Source organism: Periplaneta americana, chromosome 6 (assembly GCF_040183065.1).
Source record: "Periplaneta americana isolate PAMFEO1 chromosome 6, P.americana_PAMFEO1_priV1, whole genome shotgun sequence".
NCBI lineage: Eukaryota > Metazoa > Arthropoda > Insecta > Blattodea > Blattidae > Periplaneta > Periplaneta americana.
Window position 1 is genome coordinate 33,793,771 of NC_091122.1, and position 25,850 is coordinate 33,819,620.

Here is a 25,850-nt window from a genome sequence, read left to right on the forward strand (position 1 = left end):
ATGGAGAGTTAAGCATTGAAGCTCAAGAAAAAGCTATTCAACTAAAGAAGAAAACTGAAAAAGTGCGGCGTCAAAAGAAGCTTGCAGAATTGAAGGCTAAGTGGAAAGAAAATGAAGGCCTGACTTGATTACATCTGAAATATTATTTTTTATCAATGTACTTTTTGATTTCAATTTGTGTCCACATTAGAATGAAGGATTAATTAAACCTTTAGTTTTTATGTAAAATAAATATTTGTTTATAATTGTTCTTAATTATTGTATCACACTATTGAACATGAGTGTTACCTTACATCATATATGTAACAGATAGGTCGGCCTTATAGGCTTTGACATTAACAACTTTTGTCAGGTTTACTACGCTGCCATCTAGTTGTTACAAAAGGAGTCTCGTCATAATTCCCATTTGAATTGCATTAGCGACTGTACTGCCATCTCGTGTTCGTTTACGGTGGACGGGTGGCTATCCTGGCGGTTGTTCTCTTCAAAGTGCTGCCGATTTTAACATAGGGATGAGTTATCTGTTACATATATGATCTAGGATGTTGCCTACGAAGAGGAATAAATTCAAAATTAATTTACTTTGCAAACAATATATTACGATTTCAAAATGAAATAATTATTATAAAATCCAGTTCCAAATTATCAAGACCAGCTGAGATTAACGCAGGAGTGCAGCAAAGATGTCCCCTTTCACCAACACACTTTAACATATAAATGAACGAAATAATAATAGAGTGGCAAAGTCCACCAAGTTAGCTCTGTGCTAGCGCGTCCGCCTTCAGACTAGTTGGCCCGAGTTCGATTCCCAACGGGATCAGAAATTTTCAAGTAAAATTTCTACCTCGAGAATAGGATAGATGGTGGTGTACAACTTCTCATCACTAGGTTGTGCACCAATATGCCTGGATTAAATCCCAAATCTCTCTGTAGTGCATATGAAGAGAAGGCATATGTCACTGTTGATAGTGATTCATCCATCAGATGGAGACGTTAAGCCTGGTGGCCACCTTGGTGCTATTTGACAGGAGTAGGCTACGTGCTGGCACTGGGTTTCCCCTTCTCCCTTCATCTTTCATTCTCACCGATTTCCTACACTATACTTTCACATAAGTAACTCTCCACAGATACACATCATGCATAGCATGGTGGGCAACTTGAAAATGGGTCTATCTGCAATATGCGGAACCCTAATCACGCAAGTGAAGTGGGTAGGCATTAGATACACACACGCATAATAGAGTGGCAATACAAAAGAAATATCAGGTATTCCACTCTCTAGAAATATTCAACTTAAAACTCTATTAGCGTATTTGCAGATGACTATGTAATAATGCCAGATACTGAAAGTAGCTTGGAAAGCCACATTGAGATTAAACAAAATTATAACAGAATATGGCTTAAAATTCTCAGCAACAAAAACAAAATTAGTGGCATTTAAATCACCAAATCCATTAAGTAAAATAGTAATCATAATCAATAACCAAACAACAGAACAAATTAATGATTTGAGCTATTTAGGAAAATTTAGTTTCATATAAATGAGAAAAAGATATCAGCTATAAAATAAGCAGTTATTTGAAAATAACACACAATGAAAAGTGTATTTAAACTGCAGGAGACCCTAAAGGAAACTAGATTAAAATTATACAACATTCTAGCTCTCCCACACTTATATGGTAGTGAAAAGTGAACAATCAGAGCAGCAGAAATGAAATATATGAGAAACACAGCAGGTTACCATGGATGGACCACAAAACTAATACTTTTTCCTTATAGTTGGGTTGTTCTGAAAGTCAGTCGGTTATAAATCTACTTAAAAAAAAATACAATCTCGTGGATATGGTCTTAGACCAAGGGACAAGTAACAAGAAAAAGAAACTAACACAGAAATTGTAGAAAAATTGAAAATAGTTCCAGTATTAGAAAGAAATCGGAAATTATAAAACAAAATTATTTCAACATGTAAATAGAATGATATGAAAAAAAAAAAAGACTACCAAAAATTGTAAAAAGCTATGTTCCAATTCCACTCATTCAGGCATTCACTCACTGTCAACATCTTATAGGCATAAAATAAAAACAAAACTGACAAAAGTGTATAAGCGTGAAGAAGACAGGGAAGACCTATGGAACGACTTTTGGAAAAGTGAGGAGAGAATAGGTCACAAAGTGCCTCAACTCCATGAAAGCTACATGATTATGAACTTCAGCAGGTATGTAGTTATTCAGTAAGTGCTGGGAATCAGATGCTAGCTAGCTACAAAGAACAGTCACGTTAATGTTGGGGCATCTTGAGACCCTTAGGCATGATATTTTCCTGTTCTGAAAAAATTATGGTCAGTGCCGTCACACAGTCTTCACATTGTACTTTTTTTCTTTTTTTTTTCTTTTTTTTTTTTTTTTAAGATTTTTCTCGAGGTTTGTGAATAATATTTGAATGTCCTGCAGTAATTTGCACAGTACAAATGTTTTTGTAATGTTATTTCTTTGTCCTTGCGACAAATTTCTCTTCAATAGTAGATCTATTCACTGATCCATTCTTAACCCTTAAGTCGTTGCACGGGGTGTTGTGAACACCCCAGTCTGATATTGTGGAGCTCGTATTCTGTAAGCCTGTACTTATTATTGGAATTGGTAAGGGAACAATAACCGTAAACATTTTTGAAATCAGAATTCGCATACTCGAGATAATAATAGTTTAAGTGGGTGGGGGTGGTTAAGCGCGACTGCTTAAGGGTTAATAGATTTATTGCCAGCCAGTATTTATAATATTGTAATTCTGATGTCCAGTGTGAGACATCTGCGTAGCTCAGTTTGCTAAGGTGTTTGCCTGCTGAACTGAAGTTGCACTCAGGCCTGGGTAAGATTCCTGCTCGGGCTAATTATCTGGTTGCCCCCCCCCCCCAGGTTTTCCCCAACTGTAAGACCAATGTCAGGTAATCAGTTCCAGCAAGCAATTCAGAACATGTTCCGAACTAATACCGAATTTCTTTAACATATGCGCCAGTTGAGTACGGTGTCAGAACTAGTTTGGGATTTTATGTTGTTGGAACATTTCTTGAATTGTTCTTTCACGGTCTTGGAGTTTCTTCTCATATTAAACTTATATTCATCTTCTGAACTTAATTCTTCGTAAAATATATCGCTATCACCTTTCATATCACTCATGATGGATTATTTATTTATTTTAACCTGCCTAGTCTCGAAGCATTTTAACCAGAACTTCTGGTTAAACCATCTGCGCATGCGTCAGCAGTTAGGCATTCCCAGTTCCTGCTCTTAATCGAGAACCAATTTCACTCGTTCCGAACGAGTTCTATAGCACGTTGCAACAGGGAACTGGGAGGTCATTATCGGTTCGGAATCAGTTCTAGTCTTCTTGGAACGCACATTAAGCTACTGCGCATGAGCAGGCAGTTCAGAATCGATTCTGAACCGTGCTGGAACAAACCTTATGGCAAATCCTCGGCCTCATCTCGCCAATTACCGTCTGGCTATCACCAATCCCATTCACGCTAAATAACCTAGTAGTTGATACAGCGTCGTTAAATAACAAAGTTTAAAAAAATGCCCAGTAATACAAAGTCAAGCAGGTGACAATAAGTGTGTGGGGAAAAATCTTTACAGTACTGAAGCGGATAACATTCATAACAAAGTTTGAATACGTACAATTTGCACGCTAATTTTTTGTAGTGTCCTTAAGCTTTGTTACTATTTGTTCAAAATAACCTATAGGATATTTTTATCTTGCCTTTAGTGAAATTAGTTTCCGGATATTTAGGGCACACATTTTCAAAATAAGGAACTTTACACAATATTCGTTGAAATCATTTCGTATTCCAACATTTTTTACACCCCACTAGATTTGGAGGTTATAGGCAAATCATTTGACACTATATAATATATATAACGAGACAATCTATTTATATGTACTGCATAAGGACCATAATTATATTATTTGTACGTTATTTCAAATTAAACACTACAGTACTGTATTTGTTATATGATGAGGTCTAAGAACAATTTATAATAAAAATACCGGTAATCAATATTAAAAGTAAAATACAAGATTATTAAATAAATAGATACGGTAATAATGATCTTTGATCTACAGCACGTATCAAAAGATGCCAGTGACGTATATTATTACAATGTCGATGTATTAAATAGGAAGCATTTATATTCAATATTCATTTCATTGGGGGTTTCTGTTTAAATTCAGTATGATGTGATACCAGCGCTGTCCCTATTCGCTGGTGACACATGCAAAACGCAATCACCGACGACATTGTTGACAATGAACGCAATAATGTCGTTTAGTTACACAAGTGGCCGCAGAGGATAGTACCTATCATTTTTCTCATATCTGTCACAGCATTCCATTTCTATTGCTTATATGGTTATGGTAATGTGCTACTGAGGCTGCTGATAAATCCAAATAGGCCTATGAGAAAAAACACGATTCAAAATTGACGCAAATTTTACAAAAATTTAAAGTGACATACGGTCAATGATGAATTTATTCCTTATAAAATGAACAGTGAAAGTGAATTGAATCCTGGTCTGAAAAAGTTTGTGACAGACTTCACAAAACTAAAAGAGGTTAAAAAAAATAATTGTACAACCAGTGTTCGAAATGGCTAGGCTTACATACGCAGGAATGTTATGTATTTTATGCGTTATTGTGTTTTTGTTTCTTTAATTTCTGTAGAAACATGTCGTGATTTGTAGGCTATATTTTCATTTCGAGCACTGTAGTAAGGGTTATTCAAATTTCAGCTAACTTAATATGACTATTTTAATACAATTTTCAGTCGTATGAGAAAGAACATGAACTTCGAAAACAATTGCAACTAAATGCGAAGAACTTGGAGAATGAACTGAAAATTGTTAGAGAATTGGAGAATTCTGAGCGTAATAAATTGACAAATACCCGAAAGCTAGTAGTGCAACAACAAGATACGATATCAAACCTCATTGGCTTCAAAAGTAAGTTAAAATGCAATTTCCGTTCGAAACTTAACTTTAATACATCACAACTGATAATTTTTATTTTCTTTGCAGAAGAAAATATTAGGCATTTAGAAAAAATAAAGCAGCAAGAAGAAACTTTGGCAGACTTAAAAAAAGTATGTTGGTTTAACTTTAGTGTCACGTAATTTCATTACAATAGTAGGCTAAATATCATTAAACACACCGCAATACATACATACATGCATACATACAGAGAGTTTATATGAAGACTGGTCTCAAGTATGGTAGTAATGTTTCGTCAGCTTAATGACTGTAGTGAGGAGTGCCTGGCCTGAGGAAGCTAGGCGGTAAGGGGTGGAGTGGAACCCGTCTGCGTAGAACAGCATGCATAGAATTGCCTGTATGCCGGCATACAACACTTGCCACCTACCAACATATTTTGTCAGGTAGAGATTGGAGTGGAACCAGCCTGCATAGTACCTCTCTGTAACATACATATATGGATACAAATTACAATCATTAAATTACAGACACACACATATACATCCATGCATGTATACTTACATAATATTTTGGATTGTGTGTATTAAATTGTTTGTTTTTTTATTACTACAAATATAAATGCTATGACCTGCGTTAATTTTATTATCAAAAGCAATATGCCACTATTTAATTCTATTAATTTTAATATATAGCAATTATCAGAAGAAAAGAAAAAATGGCTAGCTACAGAAGAAGAGTTGAATTTGAAACACACTAAGGAACTTGATGAATTAAAGTTGAACTGTAAAGTAAAAGGTAAGGGAGCAATCTTAAATATTCATATATGAAGTATCTGACAGGCAAACATTCTCATGGGAGCAGATAAAAAAGTTCATTTTTTTCTTCAATCATGTTAACTTAATAATTTCAAAGCAAATGCTCATACAAATTTTGGGCACTCAAGCGCAATTACGAGGGCCGTCGAGAAAGTTAGTTTCCCCTGGGGCCGTTTACAGAAAAAAAAACATAATTTCATGGAAAAATTTATTGGAACAGATACAGCAGTTGAAGAGTGCTTTGCAGTAACAGGTATGTGTAAGAAGTGGGTGTTTGACAGTGAGTAAAAGTAACATTGTTTTCATTAAAAAGAAAGGCTTTTGCAAATCTGCGTTTTTAATTAGTATTAGCCTATTGTTAGTTTATTTGTATAAGTTTCATGTATTATTCGTCAAAATGTCGTTATTGAATATGTTATTTTGATACATTAATTGTGGTGACTATACCGAGGTATGTGTACATACTTTGTTATAGCAGAGCACCCTTCAATTGTTGAGCTATTTTTCAACATATTCTCCATTGGTTCTGAGACATTTGTTATACTGTAAAATCAACACAGAGGTGCAGACAATTGTGACACATTGGTTCTGATCCCAGGAAGCAGACTTCTACGACACAAATGTTGTTGTTTTCTAATGCCAGGCATTTGACAATAAAGTCATTTGACCTCTTGCACTCCAATATTTTTCAAAGATATTATCATGGCCAGCCAATGAAGCACAGATTTTGAGGTGTTCCGAATCCATTTCTTGGTCGACACAGAAATGTAAAGTTGATGCCACAGTACAACAAATCTCTCAAATGAAGGGTTCAGAACAATAGAGGGCCAAGTGCCATTTACTAAAACCGTAGAAAACAAGGGTTAAAATGAAGTTATTACCATAATTCATAATTCATAATGGAAATATATAGCAAATAATATAAAGTATACACATTAAAACTAAGTTAAATGATATGTCAATCTTCATTAAACTATGGTATTCACTTAACTTTAACCCTTGCTTTCTCCATTTTTAATAAATGGCGCTTGGCCCACTATAGCTCTGAACCCTTCAATTCCAATGGGGGGAATACATTGAAAAATAGCTCAACAAATTGCTGTATCTGTTCCAATAAATCTTTCCATGAAATTGTGTTTTCTTTATGTAAATGGCCTCAGGTAAACTTACTTTCTCGACAGCCCTCGTAATTATTCTTCTCGAGTGCCAAATATTTGTATAAGCACTTGTTTTGACATTATTAACACGGTGGAAGAAAAAAAAATTAACTTTTTTATCTGTCCCCATGAGAATGTTTGCTTGTGAGATGAATAAATATTTAATTTATTAAGTTTGTGCTCTGTTTTGAATGATTGACCGAATTGATAATTACAGATTAACTTTCCAGTATCTACTTCATTAGACACGTACAGATGTGATATTGGTACTATTAATATATGGTATGTAAGATATACCACAAAAATTCTTCTTTGAAATCGATCAGTTTATTTTAAATTTGCAAGGAAAACAGGCTTGATAGAACCATTATCCCTACACTTCCATAAATCTACGAGAAATCTTTCTCCATTTGCTATGCACAAGACTCTTTTAAATACTTATTTCCCAATGTAATTTTTGTTTATATTACTGAAAAATCAGAATAAGTAGGCCTAGGCCTATATTTATTTTTATATTATCAAATTACTGAAAATCTCACGCCAATAAACAATCTTCGACCTCATTTTTAATTCTCTATTCTTTTCTGTTTAGTGAAGTGAAATTGAAGTAGGCTTACTCTAGTCATAACAAATACTGATCAATTGACTGCTGAATATTATAACTGCAGGTGAAATTATCTCTAGTTCTAATTATTTTCAGTAAAGGAAGCAGAAATGAATCTGCATATGCAGTATGCTAAAATGGCTAAGAAGTTAGAAAGTATTGAAAACGAGAAATGCCATGAATTCAATGTCACTGTGGTCGAATATGAAGAGCGATTACACAACATGGAAGAAAAGTTTACAGCAACTGTGTCTGAATATAAAACGAAGCTCCGCGAGACAGAAGAGAAATTGAAAGCAACTTTAGTCGAAAATAATAAAATACGAGAGAGAGCTACTGCAGACGTGTTGCTTTATCAAAGGGTCAGTAAAATAAATTTCATATTAATGTTTACGTTACCGGTACATATAAGTATGATTTTCTTGATATAACACAGCAAAGAGAAATGTTACTATACAAATCTACCTTTCAGGCTAGCCCTGGAACAATTTTTCCCTTGAAATTATTCAAACCAGCTTCACAGAGAGCAATACCTGAAAGCTAGACTTGCATAATACAAGTCACTGTTCGTTAACAGAAAACCACAATTCAAGTCACACAGAGTTTGTATGCACTCAATATTGGTTGCTTGATGATTGTCAGCCTACTTTGAGGTCTGTGGATATGAAGGGAGAGTCGGGGTCTTGTAGAGTTCCTGGGTAGCTCAGTTGGTAGAGCCTTGGTGCATTTAGTCAAAACACTCGGGTTCAATACCTGGCCCCGGAACAATTTTTCCCTTGAAATTATTCAATGTTACTATATTCTGTATCACTTCCATTCTATGAGGCATTCTGCATAAGGAGCGAGAAAAAATGCATGTAGAAGTTAGGTTTATTAACGAGAAACTAATAAAACAATAATATTAATTATAAAAATGCTCAAATATTAATACTAGAATAAATAAAAATATCCCGAGAGCTTTGATTTGGAAACAACAAATACGTTTCTTATGAGAAAATATCAGATACCGGTATAGAAATCACTTGTAATTCAGTAGTATAAATATGGTTAAACAAAGGCCTATTTCTTTTCAGTTAATTCTACTCAGCCTATATATAGAAAAAAACTGAAATTATTCATATAAAACTAGTCACATCAATTTAATAAATGAATCGGTTTTTTGTAAAACAACACATGTCAGGTTTCGAAATTGAGTTATTGACACTAGCTTGTTCCTTGAGTGTTGATCTACGTGTTTGTGTAACAAGTACACATGTCACTGCTAAACCTAATGCTATTGTAATATTGAGGAACATTCAATGTTTGGAGAAACTGCACGTTACATCCCAGAGGAATATAATCATTTTTATGATGATATTGTTAACTATTCTGCTGAAAATGTTGGTAAGGTGAGACTAAACACAATACAATAAGCATTTGAAATTGTTGTGGTGTAGTAATAATGTTTTTGTTTTCAAAAACCGCTCGTCAGCAGCACAAGAAAGCTATTAATTTTCCGAGACAGCTCGTTAGAACTATTTTTATTGTAGAACTAGCTGTACCCATGTGCTCTGCTGCATCCGTTAGAAATAAATATAAAGTAATTACATAATTAAAATAGGACATTTGATCCAGGGAACATTCGTGTTTGATAGAAGGATAAATCGTTTATTATGTTACTTAATTTAAATTGTATTAAAAAAATTAAAATGCGATCATTTTGATCCAGAGACCACTCATTTGGTCATAAAATTATTTTAGGAAATACCGGTACAGGAAACGAATGCCTATCAAGTTTTCTGTGCATAAGAAGCTATTTTAATCTTACCTGTCCTCGATTCACTCAGAAGTTACTGTAATAACATTATGGCATTATGTCCATCTAGAGAAACTACACTTTCCAATGGTGAATTAATAATTAATTATACAAATCGGTTAATTTAGCTTCTGATATTACTTCATACAAACACAGAAACATTCTCTGTAGGCTACCATATGTTTCATAGCTTTCGATTGTTGTCCAAGGCACCTTATAGACGAAATCATTTGTTTTTTATTTCATTACACCGCCTTAGATGGCGTTGTTATTGTAATTTTGAAACTCATTTATCTCATTAAATATCAGTCCTATAAAAATGTTGCATGGAATGAAACTTATCGGAAATTATTTTTTAAGAAACTTTTGTTACCGGTATGTAATATTTTTCATGAAAATTAATAATATGGGAGATATTTCGATTTATTTAATTCAAGAGTTCCCTTTTAATTAAAATATTTTGAATGACATATAGCCTAATTCTAAGTTACAAGGAACTTAATTTATATTCCAATTTTCATATAAATCGGTTCAGCCATTATCACGTGAAAAGGTAACAAATATCCAGACAGACAGACATACAAACAAAAATTTTAAAGAAGTGATTTTCGGTTTCAGGGCGGTTAATTATATACCGGTATGTTAGGACCAATTATTTTTGGAAAATCGAAAATTACCAGAAAAATTTCGGCTACAGATTTATTACTAGTATAGATGTATATTTCCTACAAATTTTCTAAGTATGTACAACATATTTAATATGTATTTCATTTCCAATACCATAACTTTTAAAGAAGTTTTCCCTGTTTATCTCAAAACCAGTTGTTGATGTGTTGTTTTAATAAAATCGATTCAGTTTCTTCTACTAAACTAAACTAAACTCCATTGCACTACAACCATACAAGGGGCCACATTAGAACTAAGCCGCGCACCTATCATCTACTACCCAAATGCGTAAATCCTTAAGTAATATCATTAATTTCAGGGGGTTATTCTTTGAGATGTTTCAAACAAAAAAATGTAATACAATTTTGCTCGTTTTTGCTTTCTTTTCGAGATAAAAATTGCTTTATATGAAACATTTCAAGTGTATGTTGGGAAAGCCGTTGTTTGAATTCCCAATATACTCAGTTAATTTAAGAGAGCAATATAGTTTTATATTAGCAAGGAGGAGGAGACGAACACTGTTTGGTTCACTTTGCCTTTAAGGGGAATTGGACGTTATCGCATGCAAAGTAATGGTAAGAATAGCCTATCTTCAAGCAGTCATAAATGTAATACTATATATCACAGCTCTTTCATTTTTTTTTAGTGATATATGTATATACATTAAGCTTTAAAATGAAAGAAGAATGGTTAATCTAGTGTAAATCTTACCGTTAAATTAATTTTTGAATTTAAACATATTTTTTATATAAATTCACTACATGCCTGTGATTAGGTACACTCTATTCACTTATCCTAGCACACATTGAATTAAAATTTTGGCCACTTACTGCTAACAGATACTAAAACATACCCTACTAAAATTATTAAAATATCTGTAATATTAGGCCTATGGGCATAGGGCTTATACTAATCTTCGTCAATTTTTTTTTAATTTATTGACGGTGATGATTGCTATAAGCCCTATACTCATAATATTACAGATACATGAATAATTTTAGTAGGGTATGTTTTAGTATCTATTAGCAATAAGTGGTCAAATTTTCAATTCAATATGTGCTATAATAAGTGAATAGAGTGTACCTAATCACAGACATGTAGTGAATTTATAAAAAAAATTGTGCTTAATTTAAAAAATTAATTTAAGGTTAAAGATTTACTCTAGAGTAAGCATTCTTTTTCACTTTAAAGCTCAATATGTATACACACATAGCTAACAAAAATGAAATACCTCTGATGAATAGTATTATATTTATGACTGTTTGAAGATAGGCTATTTATTTACCATTATTGTGCATGCGATAATGACCAACTCCCCTTAAGCTTTTCATTCACTGAATAAGCATTTCGTTTTTGTGATATTACTGCACTTAACATTTAATTAAATTAAGACTCAGAACATGTGACGCAGACTAAAACACGGTACATATAACTTTCGGGCGGCCGGGTAGCTCAGTTGGTAGAGCAGCTGGCTACGGACTGAAAGGTCCAGGGTTCGATCCCGGGTGGTGACAGGATTTTTTCTCATTGCCAAACTTTCAGAACGGCCCCGAGGTTCACTCTGCCTCCTATAAAATTGAGTACCGGTCTTTCCCGGGGGTAAAAGGTGGTCAGAGCGTGGTGCCGACCACACCACCTCATTCTAGTGCCGAGGTCATGGAAAGCATGGGGCTCTACCTCCATGCCCCCCAAGTGCCTTCATGGCATGTTACGGGGATACCTTTACCTTTTTTACCTTTTTTTACATATAACTTTCACTTCACAAGATTTGAGAAAACTAAAATTGTTAAGGCACAAATTGTTTCCCGCTATGCCTGCAAAATCCTTTAGAATGCAGTTTTACAATACCGAAGAAAAGGTCATTGTCCATTAAGAGCTATGTATATACCTGCTGATGCAGAAATGCTCTACGGAGTATTATCTTTTACATTATTTTTTTTTTTAAGATTGAATTCCACTAAATGCAGTATATGTTTTATGTTTCTTACTCAGGGGTCATACTTTCCCCGCGTTAAATACGAATTCGCAGTAAATCGGACTGTGCTACATCGGGCTTTTACTGTAATAAAAATAAGTTTTGAGGTAAATAAAAATTAAACTTTGGATCCTTATTGCAAATAATTTTCTACACAAATAAAACACATCAAATACTAGTATTATTTTGTTTTTTTATACACCAACTTGTAGGATGATTTAACTTGTGTATTCACCTGAGGGACAAAACTCCATTTGCACAAAAAATGACTTAAGCCCCTTTGCTATGTATCAATGAATTTAAATCTTTTTATTCAATCTTACGGCTTAACACTATATAATATAAAACAAATTAATTCAATGTTTTATATATTTACATCGTATTGTGTCATCATACAAACGTTTTCGCCTTCATGGAGCATCTTCAGGTAGGAAGTGTTTACAATATCAATCTAAAATCAATTAAAAGAGTCTGGCCTCATGTTTGAAAATAATAATAATCTTATTGATAGTATATGTAAGTATTCAGCAGCATAGTGACAAATATTGATCATACAAATTATTAAAACATAATCATGTCAAATGTTAAAATTCACAAGTCTACAAGTCTACATTGCTGAAGAATAAGTTATGATGACTCACAAAAGTTAAATCTTAATAGGGTCTACAATAATATCATAGGTGTATTGTGTTAATGTCAATAAACTTTCATTAATAATGACTTATAAAACAATATTGTGTAAGCTTGTGTATCAGTATATTTACCAATAATAAATATATTATAGAATTATTTTATAATACACACGTATTACTGAATGTTGAGTCGTAAAGTCTGAAGTCAAATGGTGTGATTGGCTTTTTCTGATGGGGCAAGTGGATTGTTTTTATATTCGTGTGTTAACCATCGTATGCTCAACATCTGAAACAAATATTTCTTATTTGTAATAGATGAATTGGAGAAATATATATTAATTGAATCCCATGTAAAAATGATTAAATCTACTTACCAGTACATTTAAAGATTTAAATTCATTGATACATAGCATTAACAAGGCTTAGCTGACTATTCCAAAATGAATTGTAAATTATTTAATTAACCCCCTTTACGTGAACACCATCGAGTTTTTTTTTCAATAATTACATGTGTAAGTATTTTATTTACAGAAAATGTATTCACTGGAATATCAATACAACAATGCACTACAAGAAAAAAGGAGGGATGAAACACGCTTACCCGAATCTGCATCAGTTACGAGTTCAAGTAAACCTGGAGATACATCAAGGAGCAATGCATTACATGCTCCTACCCAAATGAGCGAAACTCAGACAGTTATCAAACCCCTAAAACCGATTTTAAGGAAGACAGTAGAAACATCTTATGGAGAACCCTTCCTTTCTTCCCCAGTGAACTTCTTAAATTTTGAAGAAACTGTAGCAAGAGAGAGCAGCACGAGAATAACTTCAAAAAGACCTAAAAGTAGCACCAGCAGCAGCACGTATTCAAGAGGATCTGTCATGCCTCAGCTGCAGTTTGTAACTGATCATCCTGCCCAAAGCAATGCTGATTCTGGTACCAACACTCCTCTGAAAGAAACACAGAGCAAAACAAAATTTACAGTCACAAAAAAGCGAAAACTTTTTTCTCATAATTCTGATGATATGCTATAAAAATGATAGAAATAAAATATAATATTTAAATGTATAGATGCACTATGTTTTACGATGGATACAAAAATGTTGCTTACTTCAGACAGTTAGTACGTATATAATTTCTCATACTGTAACTAATCATGTTCGTTTACATCAGTTGTACCCAGGAGTGATGCTAGAATGGTGAATTCGAGGGCTAATGCTTACTGAAAACTGATTCATGCCCACCCTTCTGCCCCTCCTCTCCCCTTAATTGCACACAGATATTGAAAGTGTAGCTGAAATTTCTTTCAGAATACTGTGAATCCAATTCGCTTATCAATTATTATAGTTATATGCAGCTCAAAATTTGACTTAGCAATAATGGTCTGCAAAAATTAATCTTTTCTGCCTTCTTTCCAAAATATTGCTCGATTGATATTTTTTTGGGGGGCACTGAATCCGAATCTGACAGTAATTTTGTTCTGTCACTCACAGTTTTCTATAAATACATGAATTTAATAAAAAGAAAAGCTATTACACTCAGAGAATATAAATAGATTTCACCACATTTTAATTTACATATACAGAGTGTTCGCCTACGAGTGGGGCCAGGAAAGCAGCCTGCCTGCGGAATCGTCTATCCGTAAGATTCCGCTTTCTATACTATACTCTTTAGGGTCCTAATTTTAAAAGTTTAGCAGCAGTAAAGACTGATGTTTTTGAAACACTAACTTCCTGTGAAACACGTCTTAGAGATTTATTAGGAGAGCGTGTAAATGATGCACTGATTTCATCAATTTTTTTTTCCGTCAATACTCTTTGTTTTCGCTTAGGAATTTTAGCATTTATCAATCCTGTTGTCCTTAATTTGTTAACAAGACGTCTAACAGTTTCTCTATCCTGAATTGGAGCACCCGGATATTTCACTTCAAATTGCCTACGCACCTCTCTACATGACTCTGTTTTCACATATGCATCATACATAAAAACTCTCTGTTCAAGCGTGAATTTTGCGTTTTGCATTGTTAACAAATTTTACACACACACTGAATATTTAAGCAACTGTGTCAAGAAACTGCACTGTACGTGTTAAATACTGCAGCATCTGGCTCACAACTGATAACTTGTCGACCTTGATGTCCTTGATTGTTGAGCGTGTCTCAACAACTGCGCGCACAAAGCGGCGTATCAGTACATGCCGCTTTCCTGGCCCCACCCGTAGGCGAACGCTCTGTACATATATTGAATAATCAATGATGAGTAGCCATACCTTAGATATCTATTAATTTGAGAAAATTTTGTTCCGACACCGAGAATCGAACCCGGCACCTCTCAGCTCTGCGCTCTGAGCGCTTTTTCCATCTGAGCTATACCGGGACCAGATTCACGATACCGACCAAACTCTTCTCCTTTGTATCGGAACGAATTTTTCTGAAATTAATATTTATCTACAGTTTATTTACATGGCAAAAAGATAAATCTAACACAAGGATTGAAGGTTGCTCACCTTGGTAAAGATCTGCCCATCCAATATTGTCCACCTTCAAAATAAGAAAATTATTTTGCCAACACCGATTTCAATTTTGCAAGAGTTAAACATTTCAACACAAAGTAGTGCATATTTTAATGATATATAAATAATAAGCGTAAATAATTAATACATCTTTATTATAAAGGAGTAATACATTTTTAATACATTAACTTATTTTCCTCCATTACAAAGGATGTATATGCATCCAAGATTGTAACTTGTCTATAATTAAACACTATACTCACAATTTTGTAACTGTTTCAAATACAGAGAAGAAATGTATGTAATACAGAGTAGGACACAGGCAGTGAAATGCAATACAAGAAAAAAAATTGTATTATACAAATTTCAATGACCAACCACCATTTATCTTAATAAAAGTCGTAAAGCACGAACTCCAATTCTGAATTATGGTACATAGTTAAGGTATTTGAATTGATGGACATGTATCAGACTTTGCTACTTGAAAAAGAGAGAAAAACAATGTATGAAGTAATTCTGTTTAAAACAATATAGTGTAATAAATAAAACTAAGACATTCAGTCGAATTTGTACCTTAAAGTGGCTTTAAAATATATAAATATCAACATATTCAGTTCTCGTATTGTTACAGTGGCGGATTTTCAGGGGAGGCAAAGGAGGCTGTGGAGAAAAAAAAAAAAAAAAAAACAGACAGCACTGTAACCTGTACAGTTGACATCAAGCAGCCTGCAGGGTTTATGCGAGATCGGGGCAGAGGAGATAACTATATGACTCTCTTCACCGGTAACCATGACAACAGCAGTTCAACCAATAAGATAGTTTGTTAGTAGAAAGTTTAAACCTAACTAAAACCTGCGAGAAGAGGCAAATTTGAAGAACTACTCACCGCTGACAAGTGTATCGCTAGTATTGGCTGCTTTTGGCTTTGTTCTACTGATTGGCAAGCTCTCTTTCTCGCTCTCGCTCTTGCTCTGACTCTCGCTCTCTCTCTCTCTCTCTCTCTCTCTCTCTCTTTCTTCTTAGCTTTAGAAAATCGCGTCATGTCTTGTTAGTTTTGTCTTCCTGCGTAAAAGTTTTGTTTTAAGTTGGTACATGTTTTCTCTTGTTTGTGGTTGTTCCTGTTATTTTTTCTTTTGTATTACGAAATATATTTAGTTGTACAGTATATTAAATATCGATAGTTTAGAAATAAGTGCAGATTTGTCTCTAATTTCTTGTAGTGATAGTTGTTCAGTACTGGCATGTTGTGACCTAATTGATCAGTTTGCGAAGGAAGAGGACCATCAGTGAATTTTCTGTACAAATAGTACATCTAGTAATAGTAATGGGGTACGAGACATTTTTTTAATACATAAAATGCAACCTCTCATCAGTCACGTCTTGGCTCCTCAACTTTCAAACCCACCGTCCGCCACTGTACTGTGATGTTATGTACAATATTAGAACTCTAATCATTGTTTGGTACACTCTTTTAACACTAGTATAATCACTGATTCACAATAACTTCTTTACTGTGTTAATATTATAAAAATACTTAGCTGACTAGTTTCGAGGTGGTGTCCTTCATTGTTCGAAGCCTAGTGAGGTCTAGCACTATCTTCTGGTTTCCTGTTGTGGTGAGGTGTGTTCATGATTGTGTCGAAAAGGATGTGTGTTTTGAAATTCAGTTGAGTGTTCAGGATATGCTGTGGGTGTGTTTTTGGTTTTTTGACTGGATGTGTAGTTGTGATTGAATGTGATGTGTTCTGCGTAGGTTGAATTGTTGTGTGAAGACCCAAATCAATTAAAAAAAAAACACATCTTTTTCGAGACATTCATGAACACACCCAATCACAACAAAAAAACCAGAAGATAGCGCTAGACCTCACTAGGCTTCAGATAATGAGGAACACCACCTCGAAACTAGTCAGCCAGGTATTTTTATAATATTAACCTAATTAATAAGGGTACAGTACATCAGTTATTCATAGATTTCAAAAAGGCATATGACTCGGTTAAGAGGGAAGTATTATATGATATTCTTATTGAATTTGGTATTCCCAAGAAACTAGTTCGATTAATTAAAATGTGTCTCAGTGAAACATACAGCAGAGTCCGTATAGGTCAGTTTCTATCTGATGCTTTTCCAATTCACTGCGGGCTAAAGCAGGGAGATGCACTATCACCTTTACTTTTTAACTTCGCTCTAGAATATGCCATTAGGAAAGTTCAGGATAACAGGCAGGGTTTGGAATTGAACGGGTTACATCAGCTTCTTGTCTATGCGGATGACGTGAATATGTTAGGAGAAAATACACAAATGATTAGGGAAAACACGGAAATTTTACTTGAAGCAAGTAGAGCGATCGGTTTGGAAGTAAATCCCGAAAAGACAAAGTATATGATTATGTCTCGTGACCAGAATATTGTACGAAATGGAAATATAAAAATTGGAGATTTATCCTTCGAAGAGGTGGAAAAATTCAAATATCTTGGAGCAACAGTAACAAATATAAATGACACTCGGGAGGAAATTAAACGCAGAATAAATATGGGAAATGCGTGTTATTATTCGGTTGAGAAGCTCTTATCATCCAGTCTGCTGTCGAAAAATCTGAAAGTTAGAATTTATAAAACAGTTATATTACCGGTTCTTCTGTATGGTTGTGAAACTTGGACTCTCACTCTGAGAGAGGAACATAGGTTCAGGGTGTTTGAGAATAAGGTGCTAAGGAAAATATTTGGGGCTAAGCGGGATGAAGTTACAGGAGAATGGAGAAAGTTACACAACACAGAACTGCACGCATTGTATTCTTCACCTGACATAATTAGGAACATTAAATCCAGACGTTTGAGATGGGCAGGGCATGTAGCACGTATGGGCGAATCCAGAAATGCATATAGAGTGTTAGTTGGGAGACCGGAGGGAAAAAGACCTTTAGGGAGGCCGAGACGTATATGGGAGGATAATATTAAAATGGATTTGAGGGAGGTGGGATATGATGATAGAGACTGGATTAATCTTGCACAGGATAGGGACCGCTGGCGGGCTTATGTGAGGGTGGCAATGAACCTTCGGGTTCCTTAAAAGCCATTTGTAAGTAAGTAAACCTAATTAATAACTTTCATCGAGTACCAGGATGTGCGAGCATATAAATAGTTTGTAAATACAAACAGTATGAAGAGCTCGTGTGTACTACCTGGTGTTCACACATCTTTAAGCTTTGATACCAGTTCCTCAGTAAATGATTTCGATGAAAGTTACAACATACCAGTACCAGACAAGCAGTTCACAGTTTCACTATCGAACAATTCCCAACAGTTTTATGATGTCAAGCTTACGCAGTGCTTAAACTGTATTGAATTTTTCGGTTTTGAAACTACATATGCGTGTGTACACGAAACCCCCAGTAACTGCCTTTTTTTTAAAATCCCGATGAGTTCAGAAATTAATCAGGGAAAATAACACCGTGATCTATAATATGTTAACACAGTGAAGTAGTTATTTATCTGGTTTAAGTAACTTAATAGTTCATCAGTGATTATGTAAATGTTAAAAGAGTGTATTAAAGGATGAAGAATTCTTATAAATTAACAGCTTTCAATCTGAATTTATAACTTTCATGTCCATCGTCTTGGTATGGCTTTCTTTTGCAGTATCCCCATATCTTTTACTTCGTTCGTAACGTATAGGCGTAGGCCTACTAGTAATCAAGAAATCTGTACGAAACTTTTCCTTTAATACAAAGCATACTTGTGAGTTGTGTAATGAAATAGAAAATCAATTTTCTTTCAATTATAGGCCAATAACTTGAATTTTACAATCTATTTCTCATAACTAGTGTAGGCCTATACATAATACCAGATATTTCAACAAAACGACAGCTTTGAAATTGCCAATTCTTAATTGTTGTCGATCAACCACTGTTATTAACATAATCATAAAACTATTACTGCCATTTTAAAGACTCAGAACTGAATATGTAATTCTCCTATCTTTCGAAAGTTTTTAATTGGTACAAGACTACCAATATAAATATAGCATTAACGGAAATGCAAGGCTACCTACTAAAATTTAAGACTATCTATCTAAATTTGTGGTGCCCTCTTAACTACAAACATTCTACAAAAGTATAACTTTGTGTGAACTGCCTTAAGCAGTTTGACAAGTTAGCTGCGACAATATTTTAATATGATTGTCATATTTAATAAACTATAAACTCTGTATATTTTGGACGTAGGCAAGAGTACCACTTTCGGTTCCACAACTCATTCTGTTTATCTGATACATTCTTCAAGAGCAAGGTTATGTTTATTACTTCAGCAATGAAAGACTAAAAATCGAAGCTATAGTAAATAAAGTTGAGTATGAATATGAGTGTGACATTGATGAAGAAAATTAAGAGAAAGGGGTGGTGGTGGTGGTGGTGGTGGTGGGGGTGGTGATGGCGGTGGATAGCAATTATATCTGTTCTAAGCTCACACAGAGTTACGACAAGAGTTATGGGATACCACTGAATGGTTTGCTAGAACAGTGGATTCTACAAAGGCTAGTCAAAGTAAAGTTGGAATAAATTTTTTATTCGTGATATATATTAAATGGAGTCCAGGTTGATATGGTCATTTTCAAAGTAGTCTTCATCGAGTTGTATGCACTTAGCTCATTGTATCCGTCAGTCCTGGAAGATTTGGTGAAATTCATCTCCAATTTCAGATAAGAGAACAAACAAGAAATATTGCATGGAGCAACATCAGGGCTGTATGGAGGATGCTGTACACATTCAATGATTTGTGAGACCAAATATTGTTCAACAATGTGCAAACGTGAGAATGTGGTGTAGGCACCAATCAGATGGATGCACTCAGAATGTTTTCACCCGATATGTTCGGCCAGGGTATTCAAATCTGTCACGTAATACTACTCAGTAACCATGGTTTGCTGGGGCACTTCATGTTGGTAGACCATTCCACGGTAGCAGAAGAAAGAAATCACTTATTACCTTCCCTGCCAAGAAACAACACTGGCCTTCTTTGGCATCTGAGACCTAGATGATTTCCAGACTGTGCTAGCTTGTTTACTTTCGGGATCATAGTGGTGATGCCATCTCATCACCAATAATGATGGAATTCAGATAGGCCTCGCCATGCTTTGCTATCAGGCGCTGAAGCTCTCAATACACCTTCACTCTCTGACACAGTTCTGAAGACGATGTCAAAAGACCAGTTCCAGCACATCTTCTAGGACTGCAGACACGTTGAACTAAGAGCATACAATTCGATGGGTACTATTTTGAAAAAGACAAGATCAACCTGGACCTTGCTTAACGTATTTCGTGAGTAAAAAATTAATTCTCACTCTTTTTTGACTTGCCCTCGGTACTTCTATACTACTTCACATAAGAGCATTTCATAAGTGTCCTTAAGAGAGTCCCTAATCATAAAAAAATAATATATATGAAATGTACGATTGTGTGAAAGCAGCTACTGAATTATTGCAACACTGCTGTACTCAAAACTCAACAATAAAATTATAAATTAAATGAAACCTCAGATCATATTATCTTCGGATGACAAGGACAGCACCTGATCTTAAGTAAATACTTGATGTTTTGGGTATTGTTTTTAATATGATGTACCGGTATATGAAATCAACAACATAGGTACATCTGTACTTGAATATTGGACTTCTTTATATACCCAGGAAGGTCATCTCCCAAATTCTGTGAACATTTTTGTAGTAGGGAAGAAATTCTTCCCTTTTTCTACTTCATAGCCACAAATCTCTCTCCAACTGCCTAGTGTTTCCACTAGACAGTCATCTTTACTTTTTTTGTCCCCTTCAAAGTAATCTTATTATGCATTGATAATTCCATAGTGCAGGATTTTCCCGAACTTGACTGTTCTATTTTCATTCAACAAGCCCTGATTATGTAACCTTTAGGTTCATTTACTTATGCGACTTGCCACTGAATCCTATTCTGAGCCATATCAATCCAGTTCACATCCTCAGAATCCAATTTTTTCCAAACACATATTGATATTCTCTTTTATACCACAGATTTTTTTTTTTAATGGCTTCCATCTTAATGAAAATTTATTCTTGTCTTATTGGGCGGAGTTGAACGCTGTAGATGTATCAATAATTTATTAGGAACATAACTACATGTTCTAGATAGAGTTAAAGATTATAATGTATTTGAGGTTGTGTACTGGATTCATTTGGCTCAGAATAGTGTTCAGTGGCTGGATTGAGGTCACTGATGAGCCTTAAGTTCTCTAAAAGCAGAAACTTGTTGAAATTTAACAGCAGACAGCTTAAGAAGATCCTGTACTAAAGCTAACAGTCTTATATATACAAATTGTATAAGTTATTTGTTGATATGGGGATGGCGTTGCTCACGAAAGAAAGAGCACTTCTGGATGGATCTTGATGCTCAGTCTGTGGCGATGTATCTGTCCAGGGAGTTCCAACTGAAGGAGTAATCTATCTTGAGGTGTCCATACTTGCTGAGACCAAAATGTTGTGGCGTGACAGGTAATGGCTTGGAGCAATAGATGTCGTAGTATGGATGGTGCAAGTCGTCGTATGATGCCATCATGTAAGGCGGATCTGTGTCACTGAGGTGATGGCCGTCGCTCATCTCACTTGGGTATGAATCAGAACTTAGTCTTCCTTGCACCATTCGAGATCTGAAAAGAGTAAATTATATATTAACGGCTGAAGTTCGTGATTTAGTAAGCTGAAAAGAATGCATCTTTCAATGAATCGGTGTAATATATTCTAGTATGTGTTTAATTTAATTTATTAGCACACTATTAAGCACAGGAAGAAACACACGAACTTTTACAATAATTTTACATTTTTCATCATCATAATCATCACCATCTTGAACCCATATTTAGGAGCCTTAATGTCCTATACTAGAAAACTCAGTAATGCAAATGTTCCTGACAAAGACAGTTTATAATAATGCAAGTTTTGGAAGCCTCTTGTCCATTTTTCACTATTTTCCTTTTATTATAATTTTTTTACTTCGTTATTTAACTACGCTTTATCAACTACTAAGTTATTTACCATCGTTGGGATTGGTGATAGCGAGATGAGGCCGAGAATTCGTCCATAGATTATTTGACATTTGTCTTACGGTTGGGGAAAAACCTCGGAAAAAACCCATCAATTCGAGCCCGAGCACAACTCCGGATCAGCAGGCAGTTGTCTTACCCGACTGAGCTACGCCAGTAGCCATCTCCTTATTAACACACTATTGAATACAGGAAGAAACCAACGAATTTTTACAATTATTATTCTACATTTTTCATCTTCATTATAATCACCATCTTGAACACCTCAGATTTAAGAGCCATAAGAAAAATAAAGAAGGCAAACTTACGAATTCGAAATGAGGCAGTAGAGAAGGTGGACAGCTTCAAATACTTGGGATGTGCTTTATGGAGTAACATGAGCTGCCAGGAAGTCAAAAGGAGGATAGCAATGGCAAAGAAAACTTTTAACAGAAAAATGAACATCTTCTGCGGATCTCTGGAAAATAACTAAGGAAAAGACTAGCGAAGTGCTTTGTGTGGAGTGTGGCATTGTATGGAGCAGAAACATGGACATTACGACGAAGCAGGGCCGTACGAAAGGGGGGGGGGGTACCGGGTTTGAACCCCCCTTTTGAACTTAAAAAACGCGCGTGCAAACACACACATTTTATATATATATATATATAGAGAGAGAGAGAGAGAGAGAGAGTACTTTTTAAATCTATAATCTTTTCCCTTTGCCAATTTTTCACTGTCAGACTAACAAAATCTACATAAGGCATAGCTCTCCTATCCTCTTCATAGTATGTCCCTGTGCTTGGTGCTGTGGCACGTTCGAATTATAATAATGGCATCTTTATTATAGAGAGTCCTCCTTACTACCTAGCAGTGGCGGCTCGTGGGTATTGAATTAAGGGGAGCTGCATACAAAAATAACCAAGCAACTTACTTTATTTGAAGATTAGTTCCATGCGCCTTATCTTGTAAGTTGTGTTTAAATGAGACAGGCTCATGTCAGTAGATTTACTGGCATTTAAAAGAATCCTGCGGACAAAATTCCGACACACCGGCGACGCTGCTGTTGCGAGTGTCGTTAAATAAACCATAATTTAATTTTTTATATGCAGATTTGAAATATCTAACTGGCGATGTTGTAGTTAGTTGTATAATATATAGTACATGACACATCAATAAATGAAAAAAATAACTGAGCCAGAAATTGAATTCAGGAACTTCAAGAGTATGCACCAGGGCGCTTGCCTCATTTATTGTGATGCTGTTAGATGTTTCAGATTCCATTATGGTTTGAAAACATTCTAGCAATGGCTCCTTCTTCTCATGAACAACATTTACTGTTCTTATTTTAAAACTCCATCTTGTTGCCCCAGCTGATGGAATTGTCTTTGAAACACAATCTAATACAGGCTGTGTGGAGATCGAGAGAAGAAAGCAGGGATACTGGATAAATTAGCAAAAAATATGCGAGCTTTGTAGGCTATTTTGTTTAGCGGCTCTTTCCATTATGAGATTCAATTGAAGGGCACTTAATTTCACATTTCTCCTGAATTGTTAAGGTACTGAACTGAATAGACTGTAAATATTGTACAGAATTAAACATTGGTGCACTTGTTATACTAACAACGTTAAAGAAAATGTATTTAAAACTGCGCGCTACTGACAAACTGCTGCAAATTTTGCAGCGCCTGGAAACTCTGGATTCACGGCAAGGGGCAGCAGGGAGGAGGGGTAAAACTAACGCGCAAAGCATCCGAGACGAGACTGCCAGCTCCAGGGGAGGAAGTGGCTTCACCCTATAGTCCTTGTCACTGGTTTCGCTCTGGCAGCACCAAGGGAGGAAGTGACTTCACTAACGATTGCGTGCATGTCACTGAGAGCGAAATTTTTTAAAACATTCGAGCCGCTAAATAGAGACTGTATAATAAATGTATTAAACAACATAAAACGAGACAAGAGCCACAAATGTCTGGGAGTGCTGCAGCTCCGCAGCCCCTCTTCGAAAGCCGTCCCTGCTACCTAGTACCAAACTTGTAATAAAATGAAGCCGAAACAATATGAAATTTAACTTGTTGTTTGTTAAAAATTGGTTGGCTGTGAAAAAAAAAATACGTTTCAAAGATTTTATAAGGATATTAATAAATATACAATAATAATAATAATAATAATAATAATAATAATAATAATAATAATAAAATACACATAATTTAATATATCGATAATGCAAATTGTAAACAATTTTAATAATAACACCCCCCTTGAGAAAATTCTGCGTACGCCACTGCGACAAAGTGAAGATAAACGAATAGAAGCATTTGAAATGTGGATATGGAGAAAAATGGAACATGTGAAATGGATAGACAGAATAACAAATGAAGCTGTGTTGGAAAGAGTGTGTGAAGAAAGAATAATGTTGAAACTGATCAGGAAGAGAAAAAGGAATTGGTTGGTCACTGGGTGAGAAAAAACTGCCTACTGAAGGATGCACTGTAAAGAATGGTAAACGGGAGAAGAGTTCGAGGCAGAAGAAGATATCAAATGATCGGCGACATTAAGATATATTGATCATATGAGGAGAGACAAAGAGGAAGGCAGGAAATAGAAAAGATTGGAGAATGCTGGGTTTGCAATGAAAGACCTGCCCTTGTGCAGAAACTATAGATAAATGAATGTCCTGTACTGGGAAACTCAGCAATGCAACTGTTCCTGATAAAGACTGTTTATAATAATGCAAGTTTTGGAAGTCGCTTGTTGTACATTTGCTTTTATTATACTTTTCTTTCTCATACAGTGAAATAACAAAACCTACAGATTATAGAGTTGCCATATGCCGCGGATTTTGCGGACAGTCTGTGACTCTATAGTGTAAGAGGAAAGTCCGGGCCGAAAAGACGGAAGTCCGCGATTTTGATTCCAGTCGGACAGAAATCTGAAAAATTGCAATAATTTGTGAGTTTGTATCGAAATGACACTCAAGTGGATGAGAGATAATGCTTCTTGCGAACTGGATGACAGCCTTCTCTTTGAGCAGGCTATCAAATTGAAATCTTTCCTATCGGACAACAAAGAGAAAGTTCCAAAGATATGCTTTCACACAAAATTGGGGTAAATTTTATCACAGCTGTGTTTCTATGGAGCAGTACTTAGAACTGCTGAAAATTGAAGAATTTTATTTATCTGTACCTGGACATAATGCCAACGTTAGAAGAGTATTTTCTTCGATGAATGCTCAGTGGCCAGAAGAAAGGAACCGATTATTACTTAAGTCAGTAAAATGCAATTCTACAGATATAGTGTTGTTGTTTAGTCAACTGTCCGAAGACAGGTTTGAACCTCATAAGTAACACCAATAAGGCATCACTCATGAGGCAACTAAGCCAGGAGATAATGGGTTATGGTAGTCAGTTCCTTTCCCCCTCAATTGCAAACATCGCCGACTAGCTACGTATTATACTGATCAGACTTCAGATGCATACAAATAATACAATTTTATTGTTCTTCCTCTGACACACATCGCTAAGTGAAATATACTGTACTGTCTGATAACAGATGTCCAGTCTTCTGATTGAAGTTCTGGCTGATATATACAGTACATCTATTATCAGACACTACATCTCATTTTGACGATATGTGTCAGAGGAAGAACAATATTGTTTCCTTTCTGGGAATTTAAAAA

The 25,850-nt window shown here is 35.1% G+C and overlaps 2 protein-coding genes across 2 annotated transcripts in view; one reads left to right on the forward strand and one right to left on the reverse strand.

The window, feature by feature from the left end:
* Nucleotides 1-4,361: 4,361 nt before the first annotated feature.
* Nucleotides 4,362-14,711, forward strand: LOC138701186 (golgin subfamily A member 6-like protein 26). The gene is made up of 6 exons (XM_069827817.1): nucleotides 4,362-4,605; nucleotides 4,818-4,992; nucleotides 5,068-5,132; nucleotides 5,673-5,775; nucleotides 7,653-7,918; nucleotides 13,156-14,711. The coding sequence occupies exons 1-6, from the start codon at nucleotides 4,537-4,539 to the stop codon at nucleotides 13,657-13,659; spliced, it is 1,182 nt and encodes a 393-aa protein (XP_069683918.1). The 5' UTR covers nucleotides 4,362-4,536; the 3' UTR covers nucleotides 13,660-14,711.
* A 1,400-nt stretch (nucleotides 14,712-16,111) lies between these two features.
* The window catches only part of LOC138701187 (uncharacterized), a 151,947-nt gene continuing 142,208 nt past the window's right edge, over nucleotides 16,112-25,850 (reverse strand). Inside the window, exons 3-4 of the mRNA XM_069827818.1 lie at nucleotides 18,227-21,805; nucleotides 16,112-17,069 (exon numbers count right to left, since the gene is read on the reverse strand). Coding sequence (XP_069683919.1) covers nucleotides 21,550-21,805 — 256 coding nt within the window. The 3' untranslated portion in view covers nucleotides 16,112-17,069; nucleotides 18,227-21,549. The remainder of the gene's footprint in view (nucleotides 17,070-18,226; nucleotides 21,806-25,850) is intronic.